Source organism: Colobus angolensis, unplaced genomic scaffold, assembly GCF_000951035.1.
Source record: "Colobus angolensis palliatus isolate OR3802 unplaced genomic scaffold, Cang.pa_1.0 Scaffold59, whole genome shotgun sequence".
NCBI lineage: Eukaryota > Metazoa > Chordata > Mammalia > Primates > Cercopithecidae > Colobus > Colobus angolensis.
The window spans coordinates 2,902,956-2,927,588 of record NW_012119487.1 but is presented as its reverse complement, the minus strand read 5'-3'; the positions used below and the strand labels follow the sequence as shown (position 1 = coordinate 2,927,588).

Below are 24,633 nucleotides of genomic sequence, written 5' to 3'. Positions count from 1 at the left end.
GAGAAAAAGAACTCCCGTCTCAGAGTTAAATGAGTTACCCAAGACCTTCAGTAACCCAGGTCTTCTGATTGCAAATCTCCTGCTTATTCTTGCTGTACCACCCTCTGTGTACTAGTTTAAGATCCCCCTTTTCTCTTCATTACACTCAAAAACCTGAAGATCAAAATAAAACGTAAGTGCCACAATCAGTTGGCAAGGTGGCTCAGGCTGCAGGGGTGGGTAGAAGTCATATCTGTTTTCACGGTTCGTCTAAAGTCCACTTCCTTCGTGGAGTATATAAATATTTTAATTCTCTGAATTGAATTTTAAAAAAATTATGTATGGGCTAATTTTCTTTCCTCTTTATATTTCTGATTTTGAGGGGGAAAAAACCTTAGTACTTTATACCTTAAAAATCTCTGATTATATTCGTTGTGTATATTTTGACTGTAAGTGTATGAAGGTGAGAGTACAGCTCCAACTATGTATGTTTCTAGGTCCATTATTTATTAGCTGTATTGTTTCACAATTAAGCCTGAAAATCCACTTACAATTGTCAACATGTATTATTCAAATGTACAATGATCTATCTTATATACGATTAGTGACTGTATACAACAATCATGCCTATATTAAAATTTCTATGTGTAGTTTTTAAAAAAACAATTGCAGATCGATCAGCCAGATTTATTCAGTCTACGTGAAAATTGGTAAAACTGGGTATAAGGATCACATTTCAGAAGGCAGATGGATAAAATTATCTAAGTCAGTGGTTTTCTAGAATTCTTTTGGTAATGGAGAAGGCAAGACCTTAGTCCATGGAACTCACATGACCTATAGAACACACAGCTTGCTACAATCCTCCATGACTCTTTTATTTCAAAGTCCTCAAATTCTCCCAATAGCTGCCAAAATGTCATTCATTGGGACCCAGTGTTCTTTAGTCTGATTTAGTTTGTGCCAATTGATAAATGAGAAATTTCAATGATCACAAGTGATTTTTAAATGGCATAACAAGGTTGGCAATTTTCCTATAGTCTCTGTTCACTGTGAAAACCTCAAACACGTACGACAAGATCTGTGCAATTTTCTTTTTCAAATAAATTTTGTCTGTCATTCTATGAGAAGAGAACCAAGCCACACCACCCCCCAAATTTCTGCTCCATGCCTTACCTTGGGACACTGGGTGGGGCCCTCGTGGGCCTAGATGGAACTTGTGGAGGGGCTCCGAAGGCGTCACTGCTGCTGGGGAAAGGAGGTAATGGGCCTGGACGGAATGGGACTGGGGGAGCCCCAGAGTGGGGGCCTGGAGAGGGAATGGCAGGAGCTGGTCCTCGGCCGGATGTGGGCCTTGTGAGGGGAGCACTTAGTGTTGGCCTCCTTTGGGTTGTGGGACTTGGAGGAGGTGACCTGAGGAAAAAGAGAAATCATAGTTTGCTCACTCCTCCTTTCCGTCTGAATTAATCTCTAAAAATGTTTTGTAACTTCCTGCTTTTTAAAAATTATTTTTGGACTGAATAAGTCAGGTTCATGTTATGAAAGTCAAAGGTATAAAAGGGTAAACGGAGAAAAGTAAGTTTTCCTCTCCCTACCCCTTCACTCTGTTGAAACAACCATAGAAGTTTCTTGTGCATCTTTTTTAACTGTGTTCTACATTTCTATAAGTATATATTTTCTCTCTATATATATAAATTGCTTTTCTGTATATCATAGAACACAGTGTTCTACAACCGCCTTTTTTTTTTTTTTTTGAGGCAGAGTCTTGCTCTGTCACCCAGGCTGGAGTGCAGTGGCATGATCGCAGCTCACTGCAACCTCTGACTCCTGAATTCAAGCAATTCTCCTGTCTCAGCCTCCTGAATAGCTGGGATCACAGGTGTGTGCCACCACCCCCAGCTAATTTTTGTATTCTTAGTAGAGACAGTTTTTCACTATGTTGGCCAGTCTGGTCTCAAACTCCTGACATCAGGTGATCCACTTGCCTCGGCCTCCCAAAGTGCTGGGATTACAGGTGTGAGCCACCGTGCCCAGCCTACAACCTCCTTTTTTTTTTTTTTTAAGCTTCCTATTAACTGGATTATCTTTTCATTTTAGGACCTAGTAGAACTGTCTTGTTCTTTTTAGTGACTATATAACATTCCATCGTGAGGATGCACTGTGCTGCATTTTGAAGGGAGTTCGTATAATCTGATCCTAACTCCTGAATGTAAATATCTTTTCCTTTTTTTTTGTAGCTCCATCTTGGTTTAGGAAAGCACTCTTAGAAAATATCAGACAAGCGTGGCAGGGCTTGGGGTTGTGGGGCCATCTTCTTACCTGCGAGAGTGTTGTATCCAGGAATCATCCACTGGAGGGGGTGCTGGAGTGGACACGGTGGCCGTGCTGATGTCCCCAATTATCCCAAGGGCTTCTTTTAGGGCTTGATACATTCGTAGCATCTCATCCCGGCGCTGAGCCTGCTCAGCAGATTCCTCCATCAGAGTATTTTGGTCCTCTGAAGAATACAGCTGTGCTAGGAGCTCTGAATTTATGAAATCTTTAACCTGTCAGATCACCACAGAGAAATATAAATGGGAATAAATGAATGACTGAGTGGAGGTAGAAACATGGCTGTGGCAGAGTCTGGACAAAGTCCACCAAAGTCCACCCTGGCAAAAGTGAAGCACCAAGCATCTGTTTACTCTTATTTTGTCTCTATCCCCAGTACTGGTGACAGTAACAGTTTTCCTCTGTCTTCTGACTGTCAACACTGAAGGATGATAGAGATGAGTAGAAGAAGGCCAAACCCGACCATCAGCAGAACAGGGCCTGCTGGCTTTGTGAGCATGTCACAGTATTGTCTGGAGCTGTTTGGCTTATAGAAGAGGGAAGGTACTATGAGGGAAGGTACTATGAGGTAAGCAGCAGTATTTTCAACAGAAAACAGTGATGTGAAGAAACCTATGTAATCACACATTTTCCATTCCTTGGCATTCGCAGTCCTTTCCCTAGCTTTTACCAAAATCACTGGAAAATTATTGAGATGCCAAGTTTCAAGGTTGTCTCAAAAGTGAAATTAGCACCAGTAAGTGAATATTTATTAAATACAGAATCTTATATAACTATGCAGGTTGATTTATAAACAACGGAAAGAGATGCACTCTGTTTTCCAGAAGTTTACAATACAAGTTAGTTAACAGTGATGAGGACTGACATGAGCTTACATAGTTAGCTAATATATAAAAACAAACTAAAGTATGAACACTGTGTGGGAGTCTCAGGGGAGGGGCATTTTGTTGCAGGATGAAAATGGAGAGGATGAATATGGTGCACAACACTGAGAGTGGGAGCACCAGCCACTGTAACTCATCAACTCTAAGACACCAGTGATTTTAAGAAACACTTCTATCGTATGTGCTGACTATTAAGACAAAAAAAAAAAAAAAATACCATCAGTCAAACTATGACAGGATGTCAAGATGCCATTGAGTGTAAGATGCACCTTCATTTCAGAAATATTAAATAAACAGAAGTGAATGTGAGAATCGATGAAGTATGGTATATACCAAGTGGCTTCACAAGTTATATGACAATTCTCATCACACACTGAGGAAACATGTATTAGTATTCCAGTTTCATAGATATAGAAACAAGTTCTGAGAATTTAAGTATCTTGCGCTAGGTCACGCAGCATTCAGTTGAATCCAGAATCTTCTGACTTGAAATCCAGTGCCCGCTCCCTTACCCCATTATCTCACTGTGATTGAGTGCTTAGAAAAGTAAATTTTTGTTTAAGCATCATTTATTTTACAATGGTGCAGCAATTAACTTAAGCCTAATAAAAATAAACAAGTTTGAATTTTTCAGTTTCTCTGTTACATGAGAAAGCTAACTCTTATCTAGACTCATGAGTATCTTTAAGAAAGGTCAAAGGCAAATATATATTTAATTGTTAAAAATCAGGCAGATAACAGAATAGCTGTTGGATGCTCAAAATTTCTAAGATATGGTTAAATTTGTAATTCAGAGATGACAAGAACCTAAAACAGATAGCTTCATTATGTTTTAAAGGCATCAAAACATGTAAATAATTCTACTAATCAAAAAATTCAGCTAAAGCAAAGGTTTATTGTGTGAAATAAAGTGTTTTCTGTACATATTTTATAAATCAAGAGTGATTCAAAGGTGAAAGTAATCTAATACACAAGATGTATTTAGGAAACCCTCTGGTGGAGTAGAGCTTTATGCACGATAATTGTGGAAGGTAAGTTTGGCCAGGAATCCTGGGGCAGATGTGAAGGCCTTAAATGCCAAGGAAAAGTGTCTGAACTTTATTCACTTGGCAATGAGGGGCCATCGAAAGCTTTTAAGCAAGTAAGTGAAACAATAAAAGAGAATTTTAGGAAAATTAATCTGGCTAACATTGAAAAATAATTTGCAAGGGTGGTAGTGAAAATAAAGAAATCTGTTAGAAGGCTATTGTAGATCATTCATAAGATTTTAAAGGTTTCATTTAGTAATAATGCAGTAGTATAAAATATGGATACATATAATGACATTATAAGGGAATAATGAACTGGACTTGGTGCTGTTGGGATGTGAAGGGTAAGGAAGAAAGAAACAAAGACACCTCAACCATTGACATTTGGGTGAGTGGGAGAATAGAAAATCAAACATCAGAAAAGAAAGTCAGCTTTAGAGGGAAGGCAGCAAATTTGGCTTTAGGAATGTTTCATTCCCTTTCTTAAAGATGCATTCACTTCTAAATGTACTTGCAGGTATGCAGGGAATCATGGATATTTGCACAAATCTCCCACTGTTGGGTGTGTATATGCACTTGGATGCATGGTGCAATTCAAAACTCAAAACCAGACAATTTTCCTGGCATTGACCATTGGTTGGGTTAAACTCTTTAGAAACTTTACGTATTACTGGAATATCACTTAGAATCTATTAAATACAATTTAAAAGAAGATTCTTCCAAGAATAGATTTAAAGCAGAGCTGAATTAAGAATCAACTGTCAAACCATGAAGTAAAGTAAGGGCCTGTTTCAGCATTCTGATCAAAGATGTGCCTTGAATCTTCCACATCAGTTATGACACACTGGAACTTGCCTGCTGTGCAATACAGTGGATTCGGAGCACAGGCTGTGGATTTAAGTTCTAGTTCTAAAAATTACTGTTCTTGGGCAAATAATGCAAACTGTTTGGATCTCAGGTTCCTCATCTGTAAAATAGGGATAAGGGTAGAGCTACCTCAAGTGTTGTGAGGATTAAGGGAAAGAATGAATATAAGTTGTCTAGCATGATGCCTAGCAGACAGTTAGTACCCCTTCCAAAAAATGCTGTGATTTTTACTATCTATAGGCTAAATTGGCATTAGGTACATCGAGACAGGAGAACAATAGATAGCTGTTGCAATAGTACAGGTATCAAGAGACAGCTAAATACACCATATGGGTTAACATTTTATTTTGCATTTAAGCAAAATTTTAGAGAGACTCTTCTCTCCTTCTGCTAACCTAGCTTTTGTGACGCTAAAATTGGAGTCTGGAATGAAGGTAGGGGGACTTCCGGGAGTTTCCAGACACTTCAGGGACTTTCTGAGAAGTCTGTATGCCAGTGGTACAAATATTTAAATCAAGAATTCTGCATGACAGTTAGGGGCCAAGTGAATTTTAGATGATAGCATTTACAAAATACTTCACCGAACATAACAAAGTGATTATAGTTAAATTCGAGATTTGAAATAATATTTATGTTTTTAATTATAACACCTTATAACCTATACATCTCTGTATGGTTTGTAAAAGTTCTCACACATGAAACCCCATTCCAGCTCAAACTCTAGGCTAGATAAACAGGCATTACTGCACCATGTCGCTCTGCTCAGTGTAAAGGAATGTGAGGTCATTAAAAACGTTCCACATGTTTTCCTCTCTTACTTTAACCCTTCTCTAGCAACCCATAATATATTTGGATCTTAAACCTTCTTTGCTATGACTGAGACCATTTTAAATCCTTCACAAATAGAAGAGACATTTCTAGGGTTTTCCTACAGTTTCCTACAGGTCAGTTACCAAGGAGACCATTTCCTTAAAATCTCTTTGTTTCTAGAATTGGAGGGTCACAGTATGGAACACAGTGATACCTCTCATTCACATAATACATGTATTAAAATGTAATTGAGAAGTTTAATTTTGTTCAGTTTTGGGGAGGGGGCTTGGTTAGAATTTTGTGATTCTTTGAGATCTCACAGTTCTCTCATATCTACTTAGTCCTCCTTTCCTTTTCCCAGGGATTTAATTCTGCTAAAGACCAAGGAAGTTTTCCTGCTTTAAAAAGTGCTTTGACTCACAAACGTAATGTTAAGCAAAAGAATAACATCCTTTGACTCATAAACGTAATGTTAAGCAAAAGAAGTTAGACACAAAAGGCATATAGTATATTATTGCCAAGTGCAAAAACAGGTAAAACTAATCTATAATTTAAGAAAGAGAAGAGTGTTAGCCTTGGCGGGGAGTGACGATGGGAGGTGGGGGCCGGGGAGGGGAGAGCGGGGCTTATGGAGTCCTAGTTGTGATCGTTTTCTTGAGCAGTATGCTGAATTCCTGGCCGGTGGCAACAAATCAGTGCTTTAAATGCCAGGATAAAGCTCTGGTATTTAAGATGTACTTTCCCCTAAAATAATGAACATTTAAAATAACACTTTACTTCATATGCATTAAAGTTACAGCAAGTTTTGAAACTAGGGCACATGTTACTAATTTTCCACCAAAATGCCAACGGCCAAGGAAAGTAACTGTGGACCTCCAGAGGGGTCCAGAGACGCAGGCTGCAGCACACACACCAGTGTGAAATGGCTCTATGTTTCAAATTTGGTTTTTTAAAAAATTCCTAAAAACGTTTACATTCTCTTTTGTATTATCTGGGTTTGTTTAAATATGAGAAAGATTTAAAACATTGTTTCTCATGTTCAAACAAATCCCAATTAAATCTTCGAGTAAAATTAACCCTCTGGGAAAATAAGTCATGCATACCCTGTGGGGGTAGGAGTCCTCTAGTTGGAGAGGACTGACTTAGAGTTTCCTAACCCTGTCACGGGCATTATCCAATGTTCAAATGGTGAGAACATCAGACTCTGAGTGAGAAGACCTGGATTTCAGTCTTGACTCTGCCACCCCCAGCTGTGTGATCTTGGGCAAGTCAGCATCTCAGAACCTCAATTTCTTCATTTTTAAGCTATGGAAAATAATGGATATCCAACATGTGGTTGGCTGACAGGTTCAAACAGAATTATGTACCACTTTGCCACACCAAACACATTTTTAGAATCAAGCTGGATGCACTTCATTCTTTGATGGAGAACTTCTGGTGGGGTGAGCTACAGAGAAGAGGCCATCCAAATGGGCTTACCATGGGGTGTTATGTGTGTGTTAGCTTTAAAGTCCTGAGCAAAACTCTGCCGCTTTGACTGTAGCCTGTCCAGAACAACCGTCTGTCATAAACTTGCTATTTCTTTGTGCTGCTGTTACCTGGTATGTTTAAGTAACGAAACAGCTGCTGCATTTCAATAGACAAAGGCTTACAGTATGTCTGAGGCAAGGCATTTATTGCTAGGCTTTAAACTTCTTAAACAATTCCATATGGAGACTTGAGTGGCAGAACACTTAATGTAAACTTTCAAAGGAAACTGCCCACCAAATTCTGAACTTTATGAACGTTGGCTGAAACATATTCTTTTTCAGAAGGCCGAAACATATTCTTTTTCATTCCCATTTCAAAGAGGAAAGGCCAGAACACCGCTTTTGATAGACCAGGAAGAAATAGAGGACCCTGTTTTAGGCATTTATTGATTCTGGAGGAACAATTAACTTTTTGATCCAAACTCATTTAAAGATGCAGCAGGGTTCAGTGAATGGAATTTAGAATTAGGAGTGAAAAGACTAGTTTTCTAGTTGTGATTTTATTATTAGTTCTTTCATTTGAAGATCTCTTCACTTTGAATCAAATTTAAAAATCTAGATGACACAGTGCTGGGTGTTCACTGTTTCAGTTTCCATGGACTCAACAGGTCACATATGGAATGAAGAAAATAGGCTTGAGCATTCTGTACAATAAGATGCCACGAGAATATGACTACATTAATAAAAGAGATATATATTTTTCATATATAGAATTATACATATATAATTTTAAAATATATGTATTATATGTAAAACTATACCTTTTGATATATAAGTTTAAAAAGCACATAAAATAATACCCAAGAAAAGCAGTCATTCTAGATATGTAAAACTAATTTCTGGTAGATACAAAAAGTTAAATTTCAAACAAAGATAGCCACAATTTCATAAGAATTCAGCACTGCATGATACTTTCGCCTTCTCCACATTCCTGTTAGTTAGTTTTTGCTTCAAGATTTGACCTTGGAGATCAGATCTTAATTGAAGTCTCCTTTCTCACGACTCTTATGTGAGGTCTCTCTCAAGACAACTATCAGAACTTTACCTCTGAGGATAATATCCTGTAGGTGGAGGTTTAGTCATTTGATTAAAGCAAGAAAACACACCAGTGAAGAGTGAGGGAAACTACCCCTGCATTTCTTTCTTTCTTTCTTTGTGTGTGTGTGTGTGTGTGTATGTGTGTGTGCATGTGTGTATGTTTTTCTTGAGAAGGTGAAAGTAGGATAGATTTGCAAGAGGGTTTTTTTTTTTTTCCTTTTAGCTAATTCGTGTCAAGCTACTCCTCATAGCTATAGGCAGGAAGTGCTATTTCCTGTGCTGATGATTTAATATAGTGCAGAGCAAAGCAGTGTTTGAACTGATGGCAGCACTAATGACTCTCCGTGAAACAGTGAAAAGATAAATGATCCTTAATCAGGAAGATGTTTAAATAAACAAGTGCCTGGATATACCACAGCAAAACAACCTGAATTCATTTAAGTAAATGAAGAAGATACTTTTAAAAATACACAGACTGTTTAATACTTTATATCTTTCTAAATGTCTTATAGTCACTTTTATTATAATCTCTGATGATTCTGTGAGGTATCTCAATGTAGTTTTAGAAGAGACTGACTTCACCTCAAAGGGGCAAAATGATTTGCTTCAGGTTACACAGTAAGCCATTGGTCAAGCCTAAGAATGCAATTCATAGTTTGCACATTTCTCATTTATTGCTTACCTGTTGCTGATTCTTCAAAGCATTCAGCTAACCTTGTTTGAATAAACACGTGTATGAAAATAGTGTTAAAAATAAGATTGTTCACATGAATGCTTGGGGTTTCTTACAGTCAAGGAATGCAGAGATCATGGACAATGAATGGACTGTCATATTTAGAAATAAAATTTTGAAATGAACCAAGAAATATAAATAAGGGCTATTTACAGTTCTTAAATAGGAAGTCACATTACTTTCTTACAATTATATTTTTCACAGTACTTTCATATGTACCATCTTCTGGAACAAATCCCTAAGTCAGATACACTTACTACAATTAGTATTTTACATATGGAGGAGACAGACACATGAAAGAGACTCACCTTAGGTCAACAGAGCTTGTAGCAGAGCCAGGTTTAGAACCCAGGTTTCTCCTAAATTCTAATTTCTTACAAGCAATGCTCATGATTTATCATTGGATTATATAAAAAGATGTCCTTAGAAGATAACTAGGAATAAAATTATTGGTGTCTCACTTGTCAAGATTCAGAAAGGCCCCCTATAAAACACCTCATTATAACCTATCTTATCTAAAAGACTATTTCTCAAATAACTTGTGGTATTATTTGTACTGTAAAAAGCTAACTACCAAAAGAACTAAATCAAACATAATTTAAGTATCATACTCTGACTACCATAAATAACCTTGAAAAGGTTATTTAGACCCATTGATGGCTAGTCAAGCAGGATACTTTCAGATCTGAGGTTATAGCATCTTACCTTAGAAAAATAAAATTCTCTGACTTTTTAATCCAAGGGCATAAAGCAAGAACCCCTTTCCCAGGTTAAAATAGCATTCCATAGATTTTAGAAGCTGAAAATAATCATATTAACATATTTTATACGTGTGTGCACATGCATGCACACGCACGGGCATAGGAACAAATATATCCTTTGCCTTTAATCTCAAAGTCTAGGAGCCAGGGCATCTGGTTTCATTGCTGGTTTTGCAATTAATTTACACGATGCCCAGGATTATGGTGTTTTTGTTCTGCTTTACTGTGAGCAAACTCATACTCTTCTAGAAGACAGCCAATGGGGAATACCTCAGTCCTATAGCTAGAAGTTTTAAGTTTTCTTCCCTAAGTTCTCTTTCATTGGTCAGTCACATATCACGTGTAAAGGAAAACGATGAATCTGGGTAATAGTATTTCAACTATCCAGAAAATACACAAAGAAACTGAAGATAATATATGCAACTTCCACACTCGGATGGGTTAGAAGTTAAGTGGAGGTAGTTTATAATCACTTACGTTATTGATCATAAGGTGCATTATTGTTTTTGGAATTAGATCTCGGATACATTTGTTGATGATGGACATGTAGGAGTCTACGAGGTTGCGAATGGTCTCCACTTGCCTCTCCAATTGTGGGTCCATGGAAAAGTTTTCTGCTTGGCCATTCTCATCATTTTCAGCCTAAAAGAAAAGAAACAAACCATGGATTATCTCGTATTCATTCAGAAGAAAATAAATGTCAGATGTTATCAGATGATCAACTTCTGATTAGCATACTTGGAGTTTACATCAGTAGATGGTAACATTTTTATCTTATCATGCATCCACTGGTTCTGAAAGGAGATGGGGGAACCTGCAGTTATTACTCAATTTTTAGCCTGCCACATTCTAGGGAAAGCAAGTAAGTATTCTAATTCTGAATGAATGTTGAGATGAATAACCAAATAAACAGTGTACCTAACAACATACCTCCAGAGAACAATCTAATCTTAAGCCATTTGCAAGCTGGCCAAAGAATTAAATCCAAACATACAATGCAAATGTAAACCTCTGAGAGGAGTCTCCAGGGATTCTACAGATTAGAAATAACCTTGGCATTGTTCTGGCACTTCTAGGTCTGCTCTGGGATGGATCAGCATTTGGATCCGCCCACATTCAAAGCTAAATTTTGTCAGGCTGGCCTGAAGCCAAAATAAGAGATATAGAAGATAATTTATTCTTCCATGCACTTGCTGGAATTTGTTATGTAAGTTCATGCTTCTGTCATCACTACTAAAGACTGGCTCCATTGTGAAAAACTTACAATTATAACTTCCAACTTGTTATTCTTTGAATAAAACAGAACACATCTATACACAAAGAATTTATTTGTGCAACATGAGAAAAGCATCTGTTTTCTATACTATGAGACTTGACTTAATTAATGGTGGCTTATCCACCAGAGGCTGAGCTGGAATGGCATCTTCATCATTAAGGGCTGACCTATTGGCTTGGCATTGAAATCAATTTAGAACAAATGGTCTCCATTTCAAGTCAGCTTGAACCATCTAAGCCCCAGAACATGACACAGGTATTATTGCTAGTGGTCTGGCTACTTTCTAGCATTTGGAAAGATTTAATTATGAATGTAAAATGGGGAAATAATTTATTGCTTCCATGTAGACATGAAGTACTTTTCTTTGGAAATGTACATACTTTGATCTGCCAGGTTTTCAATCATCCAATCAGATCTAGGCATAGCACTGTGCTAAATAGCTTAACTGGATATTAAATGACAAGCCTTTCCTTTGAATCAATATGCTTCTGTGAAAAGCATATTGATGGGCCACAAAATCAACAATAATGATAGAATTGGTTCTAATCATTTATATAGGGTTCTCTCACTCAGAAATATCTATTGTTCTAAAAAACACATTAAAATAATGCATGCTCAACTCATTTCCCAGTCCTGAGAGCATGACCTCATGATTTGGGACAATAGTATGAGGACATTTCTGAGGCTCCTGTGCATTTTAGGGCCTCCAGGAAAGCCTACTTGTAAGAAACCATAGACCAGAGAAATTCCAAGTTTAGGAGTTAGGAGTTACTACAACTTGATGATAATGAGGATGATAAAGTGATTAGGAAATATATATATATATGTATATATCAATGAGAACAGACGATGACCTACAGCTTTCTGAAGAAAACATCTTCTATGTAAAGAAATACAAGCCTCCATTAGGAATACAACACGATTCCATTTGTCTCTCTGATCTAAAACATTCTTGGATTTTAGATTTTGCCATTGTGTTTACCAGTCGCAGGTAATGGCATTTCAGCATAAACCTATTACCACTTCTCAGGAACATTTATTGAGCAAATATTGTATTCCAGGTACTGTGCTATGTACTTTATGTAGATCTGTACCACAACCAACCCATATAAGAATATATTCAAGCTCTGAGAACTGAAATTTGTTCAATAAATGCTAGATAAATATTCTTTTAAGTCAATTTTTTCCTTAGGTATTAAGAAACCAGAACATAGAATTTCTAGAAAAATTCCTTAAAGTACTGATATTTATAAAAATAAATGATTGAGTCAAAGGAGAAAAGCAGAATAAATAACATGTTAAATTCACCTCTAGGAATATGAAACACCAAGAAAATTATATTACCATCCACATTTTCATATAGAAAGACTAAATTTCCCCATTTTACAGCTTTCTTAACATTTAGCCATGCTTCACTTTTTTGCATATCAAAATAAGCAAAAGCCACTGACTTTCACTTTTTGAAACCAGATGCAATTAGAAAACAAAGTGTCAGAGTGAATACAGAACTCTGGTTTAATTCTTAGCATTAAAAAAAATTAGAGGCTTTAGTAAATAATCAGTAAAACAATTTGAAATTCTTCTTAGCTTTTGGAAATACTTGCAGACATGTAGTGACATACAAATCTTAACAATTCTGATAATACAGTGGACATGATGGGGAGTCACAGAGTTCAGAATGCAAACTTGATTTCTTTCCTCATTTTAGAAAGAAAGAAAGAAACAGTAAACTGCCTCTTCTACCAATGTCTAAGATGAATGGGAAAAATGCATATGAATAGAATTTTTCTTTTACGTGAGTAATTGCAGAGAGAAAACACTCCCTTTTCTCTAACCCCAGTTCTAACCAAATCGTCCACTGTGCTCTTTTCCGTATGTATATTGTGTATGACTATATTTTTTCTTTGTTTAAATTATAGGATTGCAATAAGGTTCTTTGCAGTTGAGGCACTGAAGTGACAGCTGTTTATCATTATCCTCATCAAGGGAATGTAAAATAAAAATAGTAATTTGTCTCTGATCTTTGAGGCAAAAAAGAATGGTCTGCAAACATTTAACCTTTTATGTGCAGGTTCAATGATGCTGTTTACAAAACGTGAATAATATTGTAGAAACCAGCTTGTTTCTAAAAAATACAATAGACAGCCCTTCCTATTGCAGTTTTTAAAAATAGCTATTGAGAAATCTAATTCAATTTAACCAATAAAAACACCAGCATTGTAAATGTGAAGACATTTACAAAAATTACCATATCTTTCTTTCTCACGAAATTATTCACATAGTATTTAAGAAACAGGCTGTTATATAAAGTTTTACATTATTTAAAACATACTTTTATCACTACTATTTTTTTTTTTTAGACACAGAGTCTTGTTCTGTCATCCAGGCTGAAGTGCAGTGGCGTGATCATAGCTGACTGCAGCCTTGAACCGCTGAACTCAAGGGATCCTCCCACATAACTGTAACTACATGCCATGCCCAGCTAATTTTGCCTTTTTTTTTTTTTTTAGAGATGGGGTTTTGTTATGTTTCCCAAGCTCATCTCCAATTCCTGGCTTTAAGCAATGGTCCTACCTCACCCTCCCAAGTAGCTGAAAATTTTAATTTAAAAGCTTTCTTTTAAAGGTTTACTACTTTAACAGGTGAGGGAATGAAAATGTTGAATCAGAAATAATTCTCACCATACCTTGGGGCATCTATTATAGAAGCACTGGGCTTGACTGGAATGTCTTTCAGGTGTTTTGTTTTTGTCTTTTCCCTTTCCTTAAATCTCTTATTTAATCATGTCATAGACTTATTTGAAGACTTTTTCTTAGTAAATCAGGTCATCACTAGGAAAACACTGTTACCATGGTAACGTACCTTTGAATTTTCCCAACCCTACATTATCAAGAATGGTTTCACTGAAAACCTCTCTCCACTGCCAATCATTCACTTCGAATTTGATGAGGCTGGAAGGGTATGGTTAAGATAGTGTTGATGCTCACCCCACCACAAAAAGTGATCTACAAATACTGTGAGATAAAACATGTGTTTCCAAAAGCTACTGGGATGACCAAATATAGTCCTATGAGAAATGCCTTATAGACATAAAACAATTGTACTGTTGATTGTGATGAAGGCTCTTTTTGACTCAGAGAGATTCCTTTGCTGCTGTTAATTCCGTAACACCATCATCATAATGTTTACATACTCCAATAATGAAATACTATAATCACAAGAAAAACCCCAGTGGTTTCATTTGTAAGAAGATAACACCTAAAGATTAGGGGGAAAATGACACGAGTAATTTTATTTTAGGAATTCTACTTTCATCACCTAAAAACTTGTAACTGTAAAGAAATTTTAAATTATTTTATCCTTTATACTATTTGTTTAACAGGCATTTTTAAAGCTCATTCATTTTAGCATCGGGGTATTAAGGGATTATAAGATCTATGCAATATAGAACTAGGTCTGGTTACAAAGATTGAAACATGGAGAAAGGTATGAAACAAAAATCACAGATATTGTAAAGCAAAAATCTGTCAATTGTTTTGTTCCTCAAAATCATTTACATGGATGAGTATAGATACACTATATCAAAGTTAATAAAGTCCTAGAGAAAGCAGGGGCAATAAAATTCAACTAATATGAAAGTAGCATGGGCAGTCATAATAAACTATATAGCAAAATAGTAGCATAGGTATGCAGTTGATCTTATTTACCGTTTCTTTATATTATGAGGCAGAAAATCAAAGTTCAATTTAAATACAATTATACTTGCTTCACATGTAAAAACTTCTTAGGAAAAAATAATGCAATGCATTAAAGCAACCAAAAAAACCACACACAACTGTAAAATTCTGTGAATAGAATCATTTCTTTCTGGAGTACAGAATTAAAATGAAGCCATTAAAAGAGCAGCTATCATCAGGGGTTTTAAACTTCCCTGAGGTTCCCTGAATACTGTAGCTGATAAAGCTGTCACCTACATCCAACTACAGAACTCCCAAAAGGCCTGAAGATAACTTTTTCAACTATTCCTACACATGAATTACTGAGTGCACCTTCTCAGACATTCCTAGGGCCCAAGAACCTTAGTAGATGATCAAGATAAAAAAAAGACCTGAAGACTGTTTTAGGAAATTTAAGTTAATTTTTGTTAAAAGGAAAGATGAAAGCAAAATCAGAAGAAATTTGCTAGGTTGGGCTGTTGCAAATTTCTTGTTTCCAATATTCAAAAATAGAACGTAAGTGATAATAGCACCAGATCACAGCTGAGTCACCATACAGACAACACAAACATGTCCCAAAGTTGGGGAGCTACTTCCAAAGTTGCCAAAACCAGAACTTCTTCTGTCACTGTAAATACTCATAACCAATTAATAAATAAATTAAAATTTAAAGGAGCTTATCTCAATTTAGGCAAACCTTTAGTTTACAGAAAAATAACTTTATGAAGATGATAAAAATATACTAAGACTTCTACAACCACTGACATTCAGAGGAAGATTGCTTAAACAAAGATCTATATTCTTGGAGTAATAATCATTGGGTCTGGAGGTTTTTTTCTTTTGTTACTTCTCTCTCTCATTCTTCTGAAATTGAGTGTGTGTGTATGTTGCCTGTTTGACAATCTGGAGGATGTAAAGTACAAAAACACAAAACTATCTTTGCTTCACCCTAATTCTGATATTTACGTTGGCTATCAGATTTGTCTACTTCTTCTAAAGTGGCAAAAGCTAAGAGAGTCAAGATTGCTTAAAGATCAACAACTATGGCTGCATTTATAATAAAAATTAAAACTATTCTAAGCAAATTTTATAGAAGGATGCAATTATTATTTGAAACAATTCTGTATTATTTTAAATTTTGTAGTGTATCAGATTGTCCTGAATGCTTTATTAATAAGGTTAGTAAATATTACGTGAGGTATAAGAGATAAAGCTAACGTTGGTTTTTTTTTTTGGAGACGGAGTCTCGCTCTGTTGCCCAGGGTGGAGTGCAGTGGCCGGATCTCAGCTCACTGCAAGCTCCACCTCCCAGGTTTATGCCATTCTCCTGCCTCAGCCTCCTGAGTAGCTGGGACTACAGGTGCCCGCCACCTCGCCCGGCTAGTTTTTTGTATTTTTTTAGTAGAAATGGGGTTTCACCGCGTTAGCCAGGATGGTCTCGATCTCCTGACCTTGTGATCCACCCGTCTCGGCCTCCCAAAGTGCAGGGATTACAGGCTTGAGCCACTGTGCCTGGCCAAATGTTGGTTTTTAAAAGCTTTTTTCCTTAGACAATTTTTAAAGTAGTTTAGGAGAAGAAATCAGATTGCAACTACTAGTAAACATTAATGAGTTTATAAGTCTAAGTAACTTTTATGACTGGGATCAAGATGTTTCTTTACAAAGCAATAAGGTGACAGTAGACTAAAGAAGAAGAAAGATGTGAAATTTGCTAAGAAAGCATTATTACTGCATGTATTTACATTTTCCCTCCAATTTCTCTTTTTTTTTTTAACCATGGCTTCAAAATTTCTGCAAATACTATTGTTAGTGAGTACTATGTTTTTTCCTCTACCAATTGTTTACGTCTACTTAATCCATATAAACACTTTTAGAATAGATATAATGCCTTCTGAATTAAAGGCGTTTTAGTTAAATGAACTATTTGATAAAAAGGCGTTTCCTAAAAATCGCATCACAGGCTGGGCGTGGTGGCTTATGCCTGTAATCCTAACACTCTGGGAAGCCAAGGTGGGTAGATCACTTGAGCTCATTAATTTGAGACCAGCCTGAGCAATATGATGAAACCTGGTCTCTACAAAAAATTTAAAAATTAGTCAGGCATACTGGTGCATGCCAATAATTCCAGATATTCAGGAGGCAGAGGTAGGAGGATCACTTGAGCCTGGGAGGCAGAGATTGCAGTAAGCCGAGATCACACCCTGCACTTCAGCCTGGGTGACAAAGCAAGACTGTCTCCAAAAAAAAAAAAAAAAAAAAAAAATTAATTACAAGGTTTCATACTACATTGGGGGCCAAATGAATCAAAAGTGATATGGTAACATTATCTATCTAATTTAATATAATTTCTAGCAATATTCTTTAATCACTTATAAACTACCTGGCAATATACATAAAATAGAAAGGGCATGATACATAGTTTTAGAGGTTTCATAAATGAATGCATACAGCTTAAGGTAGCATATAAGATAGCTTCACATAACATCAAGGTGGTATGTTTGATTAAGATAAAAGAGGAATTAAAAATAAATGAAATAATTCTGGATGGTAAATCTTGCTATTTTAATAGAATTCTTGTCAAATTTAATTATATTTTTCATATTATTGTGAATACCATATTTTACCATCTGTAGGAGAATTACCAAATCACAGAAGCAGTAAGAAAAACTGGATCATACACCTCTTTGCAGCATTCATCAAATACAAGTTTTAAAAATATCCACCTGACTTAGAGAGAATACCCCAAATGCTCAATCCACTTTGGTTTGAGGGAAATGTGGAATAGTGATCAAGAGTATGAACTATGGAATTAGATGACCTATATTTATATCTTGACTCTGTCACTAATTAGCTTTGTGACTTTAGTGAAGTTAGTTAAGAAGTTACTCAACCTCTCTAAGCCTTAATTTCTGTGCTTATAAGGTAATATACACATATTATACATTTTATAGGGCAGAGCAGATGTGATATCACCAAATGAGAATACAGAAATGGCACTTACCACAGTGTCAGACATATAGTAGTGCTCAAAAAAAGTGAATCATTTTTATTATTATTTGAGATAAATGATGTAAATGACACAAGCAACATCTGAGTTTACAAAATTTATAAATATGAGCTTGAATTAGAAAAAGAATTCAGAAGTTTCCTTGCAGACAAACTCTCCTTCTTTAGGAGTGTTTTCTAAATCAGAGAAATAAATCAGGCTACAATCTTACTAATGAACGTTTGTGGGTTTATTATACCAAATGTGTCAGATCCTTTGCTACCTATCTGAATATGAGAACACTGACAATCTTCCGAAGCCCTTTCGGCTGTCAGCCCTGACATTTTGCAACTGGGAGAAAAGGAAAGCGTATTTAAGTCAAAGCTATTCTGAAATAGCAGGTATTAAAGGAGCACCAATTCTCTGCAAGAATTCAAGAAAATTCTAGACATGCTAGAAAAAGAATAGAGCATTAATGAATGAGAAAGTGGGCTGAAAGTGATGGCTTTGAGAATTATTCCAGGGACTTTGTGATTCAGTAGTGTGTAAAACCCACAGATACAAACACTTCTATTCGTTCTGAAATTACCAGGCTGTCAAGAAAGATATATAGATTTCCTGGTCAAAAGAGAAAAATAATAGCTTTATCTGAAATGTTCCTAAGAAGGCAGACAAAGAAAATAATTAACAGTCATCAGTTTTCAAATGCCTTCACATATACCATCTCAGTAGATCCTCACAACAATCTTTTGAGACACAAGTACAGGGGGAAATAAATGATGTGGTATGGAGTTAGACCAGTTGCTTCTACCACTTACTATACTCTGGAGTCTTGAGCAGGTTAATTAATCTCTGTGTGCTTCAGTTTTCTCTCAAATAGAGTAATACTACTACCTAAAATATTCAAAGGGTTGTTGTATGGATTAAATAAACTACTAGTGTAGAAATTCAGAAGAGTACCTGGCACAAAATAATCACTCAACAAATGTCAGCTGTTATTCTCTCTTTTGTAGAAAGAAGAAATTAAAGAAAGGGTAAGGGCTATGCCTGAGATCATAAAGATAGTAAGATCCAAATAGAACTCTGGTCTAATTTTCTTTGTGCACATTTCATTTTCTGTATATACCATCTCACTGCTTTTGCTTATTAGCAACACCAAAATAAAACTTAGTACTAAAAGGGAAATATAGTAGAAAATGGCACATTATTTTAAATGAGAACTTTTTCTTATTTTTTCAGCAGGTGATGATACAGTGTTTTGGTGTCCCAAATAAATAAAATCCAGTACTGTTCAATTGAAATATAATGCAAGCCACATTTCTAGTAGCCATATTTTACAAAGTAACAATGAAGTGTTGAAATTTACCTTAATACTGCCTTTTTTAACCAAATAGGTCCAAAATATTATTATTTTGACAGGTATTATGAGTTGAGTTGTGTCCCCCACAAAATTCATGTTGAAGCCCTAATCAGCAGTACCACAGAAATGTGACTATATTGAGAGATGGGGTTTCAAAAGAAGTAATTAAGTTAAAGTGGGTCCATTAGGATGGGCCCCAATCCAATATAACTGGTGTTCTCATAACAAGAGGCAAAATGGACATGGGCACACACAGAGGGAAGATCATGTGATGACATGAACCAAGAAGAGAGGTCTCAGAAGAAACCAACCTGACGACACCTTGATCTCAGACTTCTACCTTCTAAAATTGTGAAAAATACATTTATCTTGCTTAACCCACCTAGTCTATGATAATTTTTTATGGCATCTCTAGCAAACTAATACAATACGTAATCAATTAATCAAAATAAAATTTATTAATAAGATATTTTGCATTCTTTTCTTGTAGAAAGTATTGGAAATCTAGTGTATATGTTACACTTACAGCACATCATAATTGGAACTAGCCACATTTCTTTCTCTTGCCAAATAGTACTGGCTAGAACTTCTAGTACTATGTTAAATAAGAGTTGAGAAAGTGGACATCATTGTCTTGTTCCAGTTCTTAGAGAAGAAGCTTCCAACTTTTCCTTATTTAGTATCATTTAGCTGTGGTTTTGTCATTTAAGCCCTTTATTGTGTTGAGTTAAATTCCTTCTAATTTGTTGAGAGTTTTTATCATGAAGTGATGTTGAATTTTATAAAATTTTATAAAATGTTTTCTCTGTATCTGTTGAGATTATTACATTGTTTCTATCCTTCATTCTGTTGATGTGATATACTGCATTTATTGATTTGAACCATCCTTGCATCCTTGAGATAAATCCCACTCGATTATGGTGTATAATCTTTTTGATGTGCTGTAGCATTCAGTTTGCTAGTATTTCATTGAGAGTTTTTGCATCTGTGTTCATCAGGGATATTGGCCTGTAGTTTTCTTTATTTTCTTGCCTCCTTGTCTGGTTTTGGTATCAGTGTAATGCTGGCCTCATGGAATGAGTTTGAAAAAATTCCCTTCCATTTTCTGAAACAGTTTGAGAAGAACTGGTGTTAATTCTTCTTTTAAGGTTTGGTAGAATTCATCAGCAAAGCCATTTGGTCTCGGGCTTTTCTTTGTTGGGAGACTTTATTACTGATTCTGTTTCATTACTGAATTGTTCTGTTCAAGTTTTCCATTTCTTTCTGGTTCAGTCTTGGTAGCTTGTATGTGCCCAGGAATGTATCCATTTCTTCTAGGTTTTTGAATTTTTTGGCATATAATTGTTCATAATAGTCTCCAATAATCCTTTGTATTTCTCAAGTATCAGCTGTAATATTTCTTTTTTGTGGTATCAGTTGTAATGTTTCATTTTTTCACTTTGGATTTTATTTATTTAGGTCTTTTTTTTCTTAGTTCAGCTAACGGTTTGCCAATTCTGTTTATCTTTTCAAAAAACCAACTTTTTGTTTCCTTGATCTTTTGAATTGTTGTTTTAATCTCTATTTCTGTTCTGATCTTTATTATTTCCTTCCTTCTTCTAATTTTGGGTTTGGCTTATTCTTGCTTTTCTAGTTCCCTGAAGTGCATCATTAGGTTGTTTATTTGAAATCTTTCTACTTTTCTGAAGTTTATTGCTATAAACTTTCTTCTTACTACTGCTTTGGCTGTATTGCATAGGATTTGATATGTTTATATTTTCATTTGTTTCAAGAAAATTTTTAAAGTACTTCTTAATTTCTTAATTTACCCTTTGGTTGTTTTGGAGCATGTTGTTTAATTTACACGTAATTGTTCAGTTTCCAAAGTTCCACTTGATTTTGATTTCTAGTTTTATTCCATTGTGGTAAGAAAATATATTTCATATGATTTTGATTTTTAAAAATTTGTTGAGACTTGTTTTGTGGCCTAACATATTATCTATCCTGGGGAATGTTCCATGTGCTAATGAGAAGAACACATATTCTGTAGCTATTACATGGAATGGTCTGTAAATGTCTGTTAGGTCCATTTGATTTACAGTACAGTTTGAATCCAATGTTTCTTTGCTGATTTTATGCCTAGGTGATCTATCCATTGCTGACAGTGGGGTATTGTAGTCCCCAGCTATTATTGTATTGAGATCTATCTCTCCCTTTAGATCTAATAATATTTGCATTATATAGCTGGGTGCTCCACTGTTAGGTGCATATATATTTATAATTGCTATATTTTCTTGATGAATTGACCTCTTTCTCTCTCTCTCTCTATATATATGTATGTGTGTCATTGTATATCTATAACATATATGTGTGTCATAATATATAATATATAGTATATAGTATATATAATTATATATTAATAGATAATTAATTATATATTATACACATTATACATTATATATTATATATTATTACATATAATATATTATATATAGTTACATATATAATTACATATATTATATGTAATTACATATATTATATATTATGACACACATATATTATATATAAACACACATAATATATACATACAATGACACACATATATATAGAGAGGTCAATCATCAAGAGGATATAGCAATTGTAAATACATATATATAAAAGTCATTTTATATATATGTCATTATATATATATTGACACAATGACTTTCTGTCTCTTCTTCACAGTTTTTGACTTAAAGTCTATTTTATCTGATATATGTGTAAGTACTGTTAACAAAAACATACTCAAGACTGGGTAATTTATAAAGAAAAGTGGTTTAATTGACTCCAGTTCAGCATGGCTGGGGAGGGCTCAGAAAACTTACAATCAAGGTGGAAGAGGAAGCAAATATGTCCTTCTTCACATGGCAACAGCAAGAAGAATGAGAGCCAAGCAAAGGGGGAAGCCCCTTATAAAACCATCAGATCTTGTAAGTACTTACTCACTCTCATGAGAATAGCATGGGGGAAACTACCCCCATGATTCAATTACCTCCCACCAGGTCCCTCCCAAGATGTGGGAATTATAAGAACTATAATTCAAGAGGAGATTTGGGTGGGGACACAGCCAAAACACATCAGTACTCCTGCTCATTTTGGGTTTCTGTTTGTATGGAATATATATTTTCATTCCTTCACTTTCAGTCTATGTGTATCTTCATAGGTAAAGTGAGTTTATTGTAGGCAGCATATAGTTGGGTCTTGATTTTTAACCATTCAACCAGTTTATATCTTTTAATTGGGGAATTTAATCTACTCATATTCAAGGTTATTATTGTTAGGTGAGGACTTAATCTTGTCCTCCTGTTTATTTTCTCATTGTTTTGTATATCCTTTGTTTCTGTTTTTCCTCTCTCATGATTTATCTTTGCAGTTTGGTGGTGTCCTGACATAAGATTAAATTCTTTTCCCTTAATCATTTGTCTGTCTGCTCTATGAGTGAGTTTCATACTTTTGCATGTTTTTATGATGGTAGAATGATCATCTTTTTGCTTCCATGTGTAGGACTTTAATAATTTTTTGTAATGCTGGTCTAGTGGTGATGAATTTCCTGTTTTTGTTTGTCTGGGAAAGACATTATTTCCCCTTCATTTCTGAAGTATAGATTTTCTGGGTATAGTATTCTTGGCTAACATCTTTTTTTTTCTTTCAGTGCTTTGAATTTATCATTCCATTCTTTCCTAGCTTATGAGGTGTCTGCTGAGAAATCTAATGTTAGCTTAATGGGGATTCCCTTATCTGTGACTTAACACTTTTCTCTTGCTATTGTGGGAATTCTTTGTCTTTGACTTTTGACACTTTGACTATAACGTGATTTGGAGAGGACCTCTTTGAACTTAATGTATTTGGGGTTTTGAGTTTCCTGGATATAGATATCCACATTTCTTCCAAGACATGCATAGTTTTCAGCTATTATTTCATTAAATAGGTTTTCTATGCCTTTCCTGAAATTCTCATACTGTGAATATTTGCTCACTTAGTGGTGTCCCAATAGGTCCTGTAAGCATTCTTAATTCTTTTTTACTTTGTTTTTCTTTTGTTCTGACTGGGTTATTTCAAAATACTCATTTTCAAGTTTAAAAATTCTTTCTTTTGGTTGATCTAGTCAATTATTGAATCTTTCCATTGTATTTTTTATTTCAGTCATTGAATTCTTCAGCTCCAAAATTTCTGTTTAGTTCTTTTTTATAATATGTATCTCTTTGTTAAATTTCTCATTCAGAAAAATATGAAATGCTTCCTGAATTTGCATGTTATTCTTGTGCAGGGGCTGTGTTAATTTTTTCTATATCTTTCCAATTTTAGTATATGTGCTACACAAATGAGCACCCATGAATGATTTTTCTAACTTGCAGGTTTTCCAGACATTCAGCTAGGTTCTGATATTAACTTACTGGCCATTTGGTTGCTCATGAATATTCTAATCACAGAGACAAGACTCTTCTCCCTGAAATCAGATAAATTTGCTAATAATCAACATTTCACTGAAAAGTTTTTTGGAGGGCTAACACTAAATTTATGAATTAAATTGATTATGATTAAATTGATATTGGGGAAAGCCTGTGGAGTTTTCTTTATATTTGGTTGGTTTTGTTTTGATTTTTTAAATCAAGGACTACTTTAGCATGTTTATTTATTCATTTTTTAGTTTTTTTAGAAAAAGGGCCTTGCTCTGTTGCCCAGGCTGCAGTCAAGTAGTGTGATTATAGCTCACTGGAACTTCTGGGATCAACTAATCCTCCTACCTCAACTTCCCAAGTAGCAGGTTACAGATGAATGCTCAGCTAATTAAAGAAATGTTTTTAGAGACAGGGTCTTGCTATGTTGCCCAGGCTGGTCTCAAACTCCTGTCTTCAAGCAATCCTCCTGCTTAAGCCTCTGAACTAGCTGAGATTACAGGCATTAGCCACTTTATCTGGCACTAGCATGTCTGAATGTATATCTGTTGAAGGTCAATGTTACCTGGAATATAATCCAGTTTTTAAAGCCATTACTTTTATGATAAATCCTGTATCTTTAAAGATTGACTTTTCATGTACAGTGTTTGGTTATTTTTTACTCTTCTCTATGCGCTCATCTACAGGATGTGCAACTCACAGATGTGCTTGCTATATAGTCTTTAGGTATAAACAGGCAAAACACAGAATAGGCTTTACATAACTGTCTAAAGTATTGCTTTCTCACCTTGGGGTTTATGGATGTATTTCTGGGGATAAGAAATTTTTAAATGACAATTTAAACTTTTTTTGTTCTCATTTTATTATAATCTTTTAAAAATGCAATGACATCAATGTCTACATTATTTTCATTTCATGCATGA

At 35.2% G+C, this 24,633-nt stretch overlaps 1 protein-coding gene and 1 long non-coding RNA gene across 6 annotated transcripts in view; one reads left to right on the top strand and one right to left on the bottom strand.

The window, feature by feature from the left end:
• Positions 1-24,633, bottom strand: part of DNM3 (dynamin 3) — a 579,299-nt gene that overhangs the window by 28,244 nt on the left and 526,422 nt on the right. For all 5 annotated transcript variants that reach the window (XM_011962308.1, XM_011962305.1, XM_011962306.1 and 2 more), the window contains 3 exons: positions 10,435-10,599; positions 2,296-2,522; positions 1,153-1,389 (listed from right to left, as the gene is read on the bottom strand). In XM_011962308.1, the coding sequence (XP_011817698.1) occupies positions 1,153-1,389; positions 2,296-2,522; positions 10,435-10,599 (629 nt within the window). The remainder of the gene's footprint in view (positions 1-1,152; positions 1,390-2,295; positions 2,523-10,434; positions 10,600-24,633) is intronic.
• On the top strand, positions 11,359-19,762 carry LOC105526345. The gene is made up of 3 exons (XR_001004072.1): positions 11,359-11,488; positions 12,946-13,028; positions 19,178-19,762. It is a non-coding gene; the product is annotated as an uncharacterized LOC105526345 (long non-coding RNA).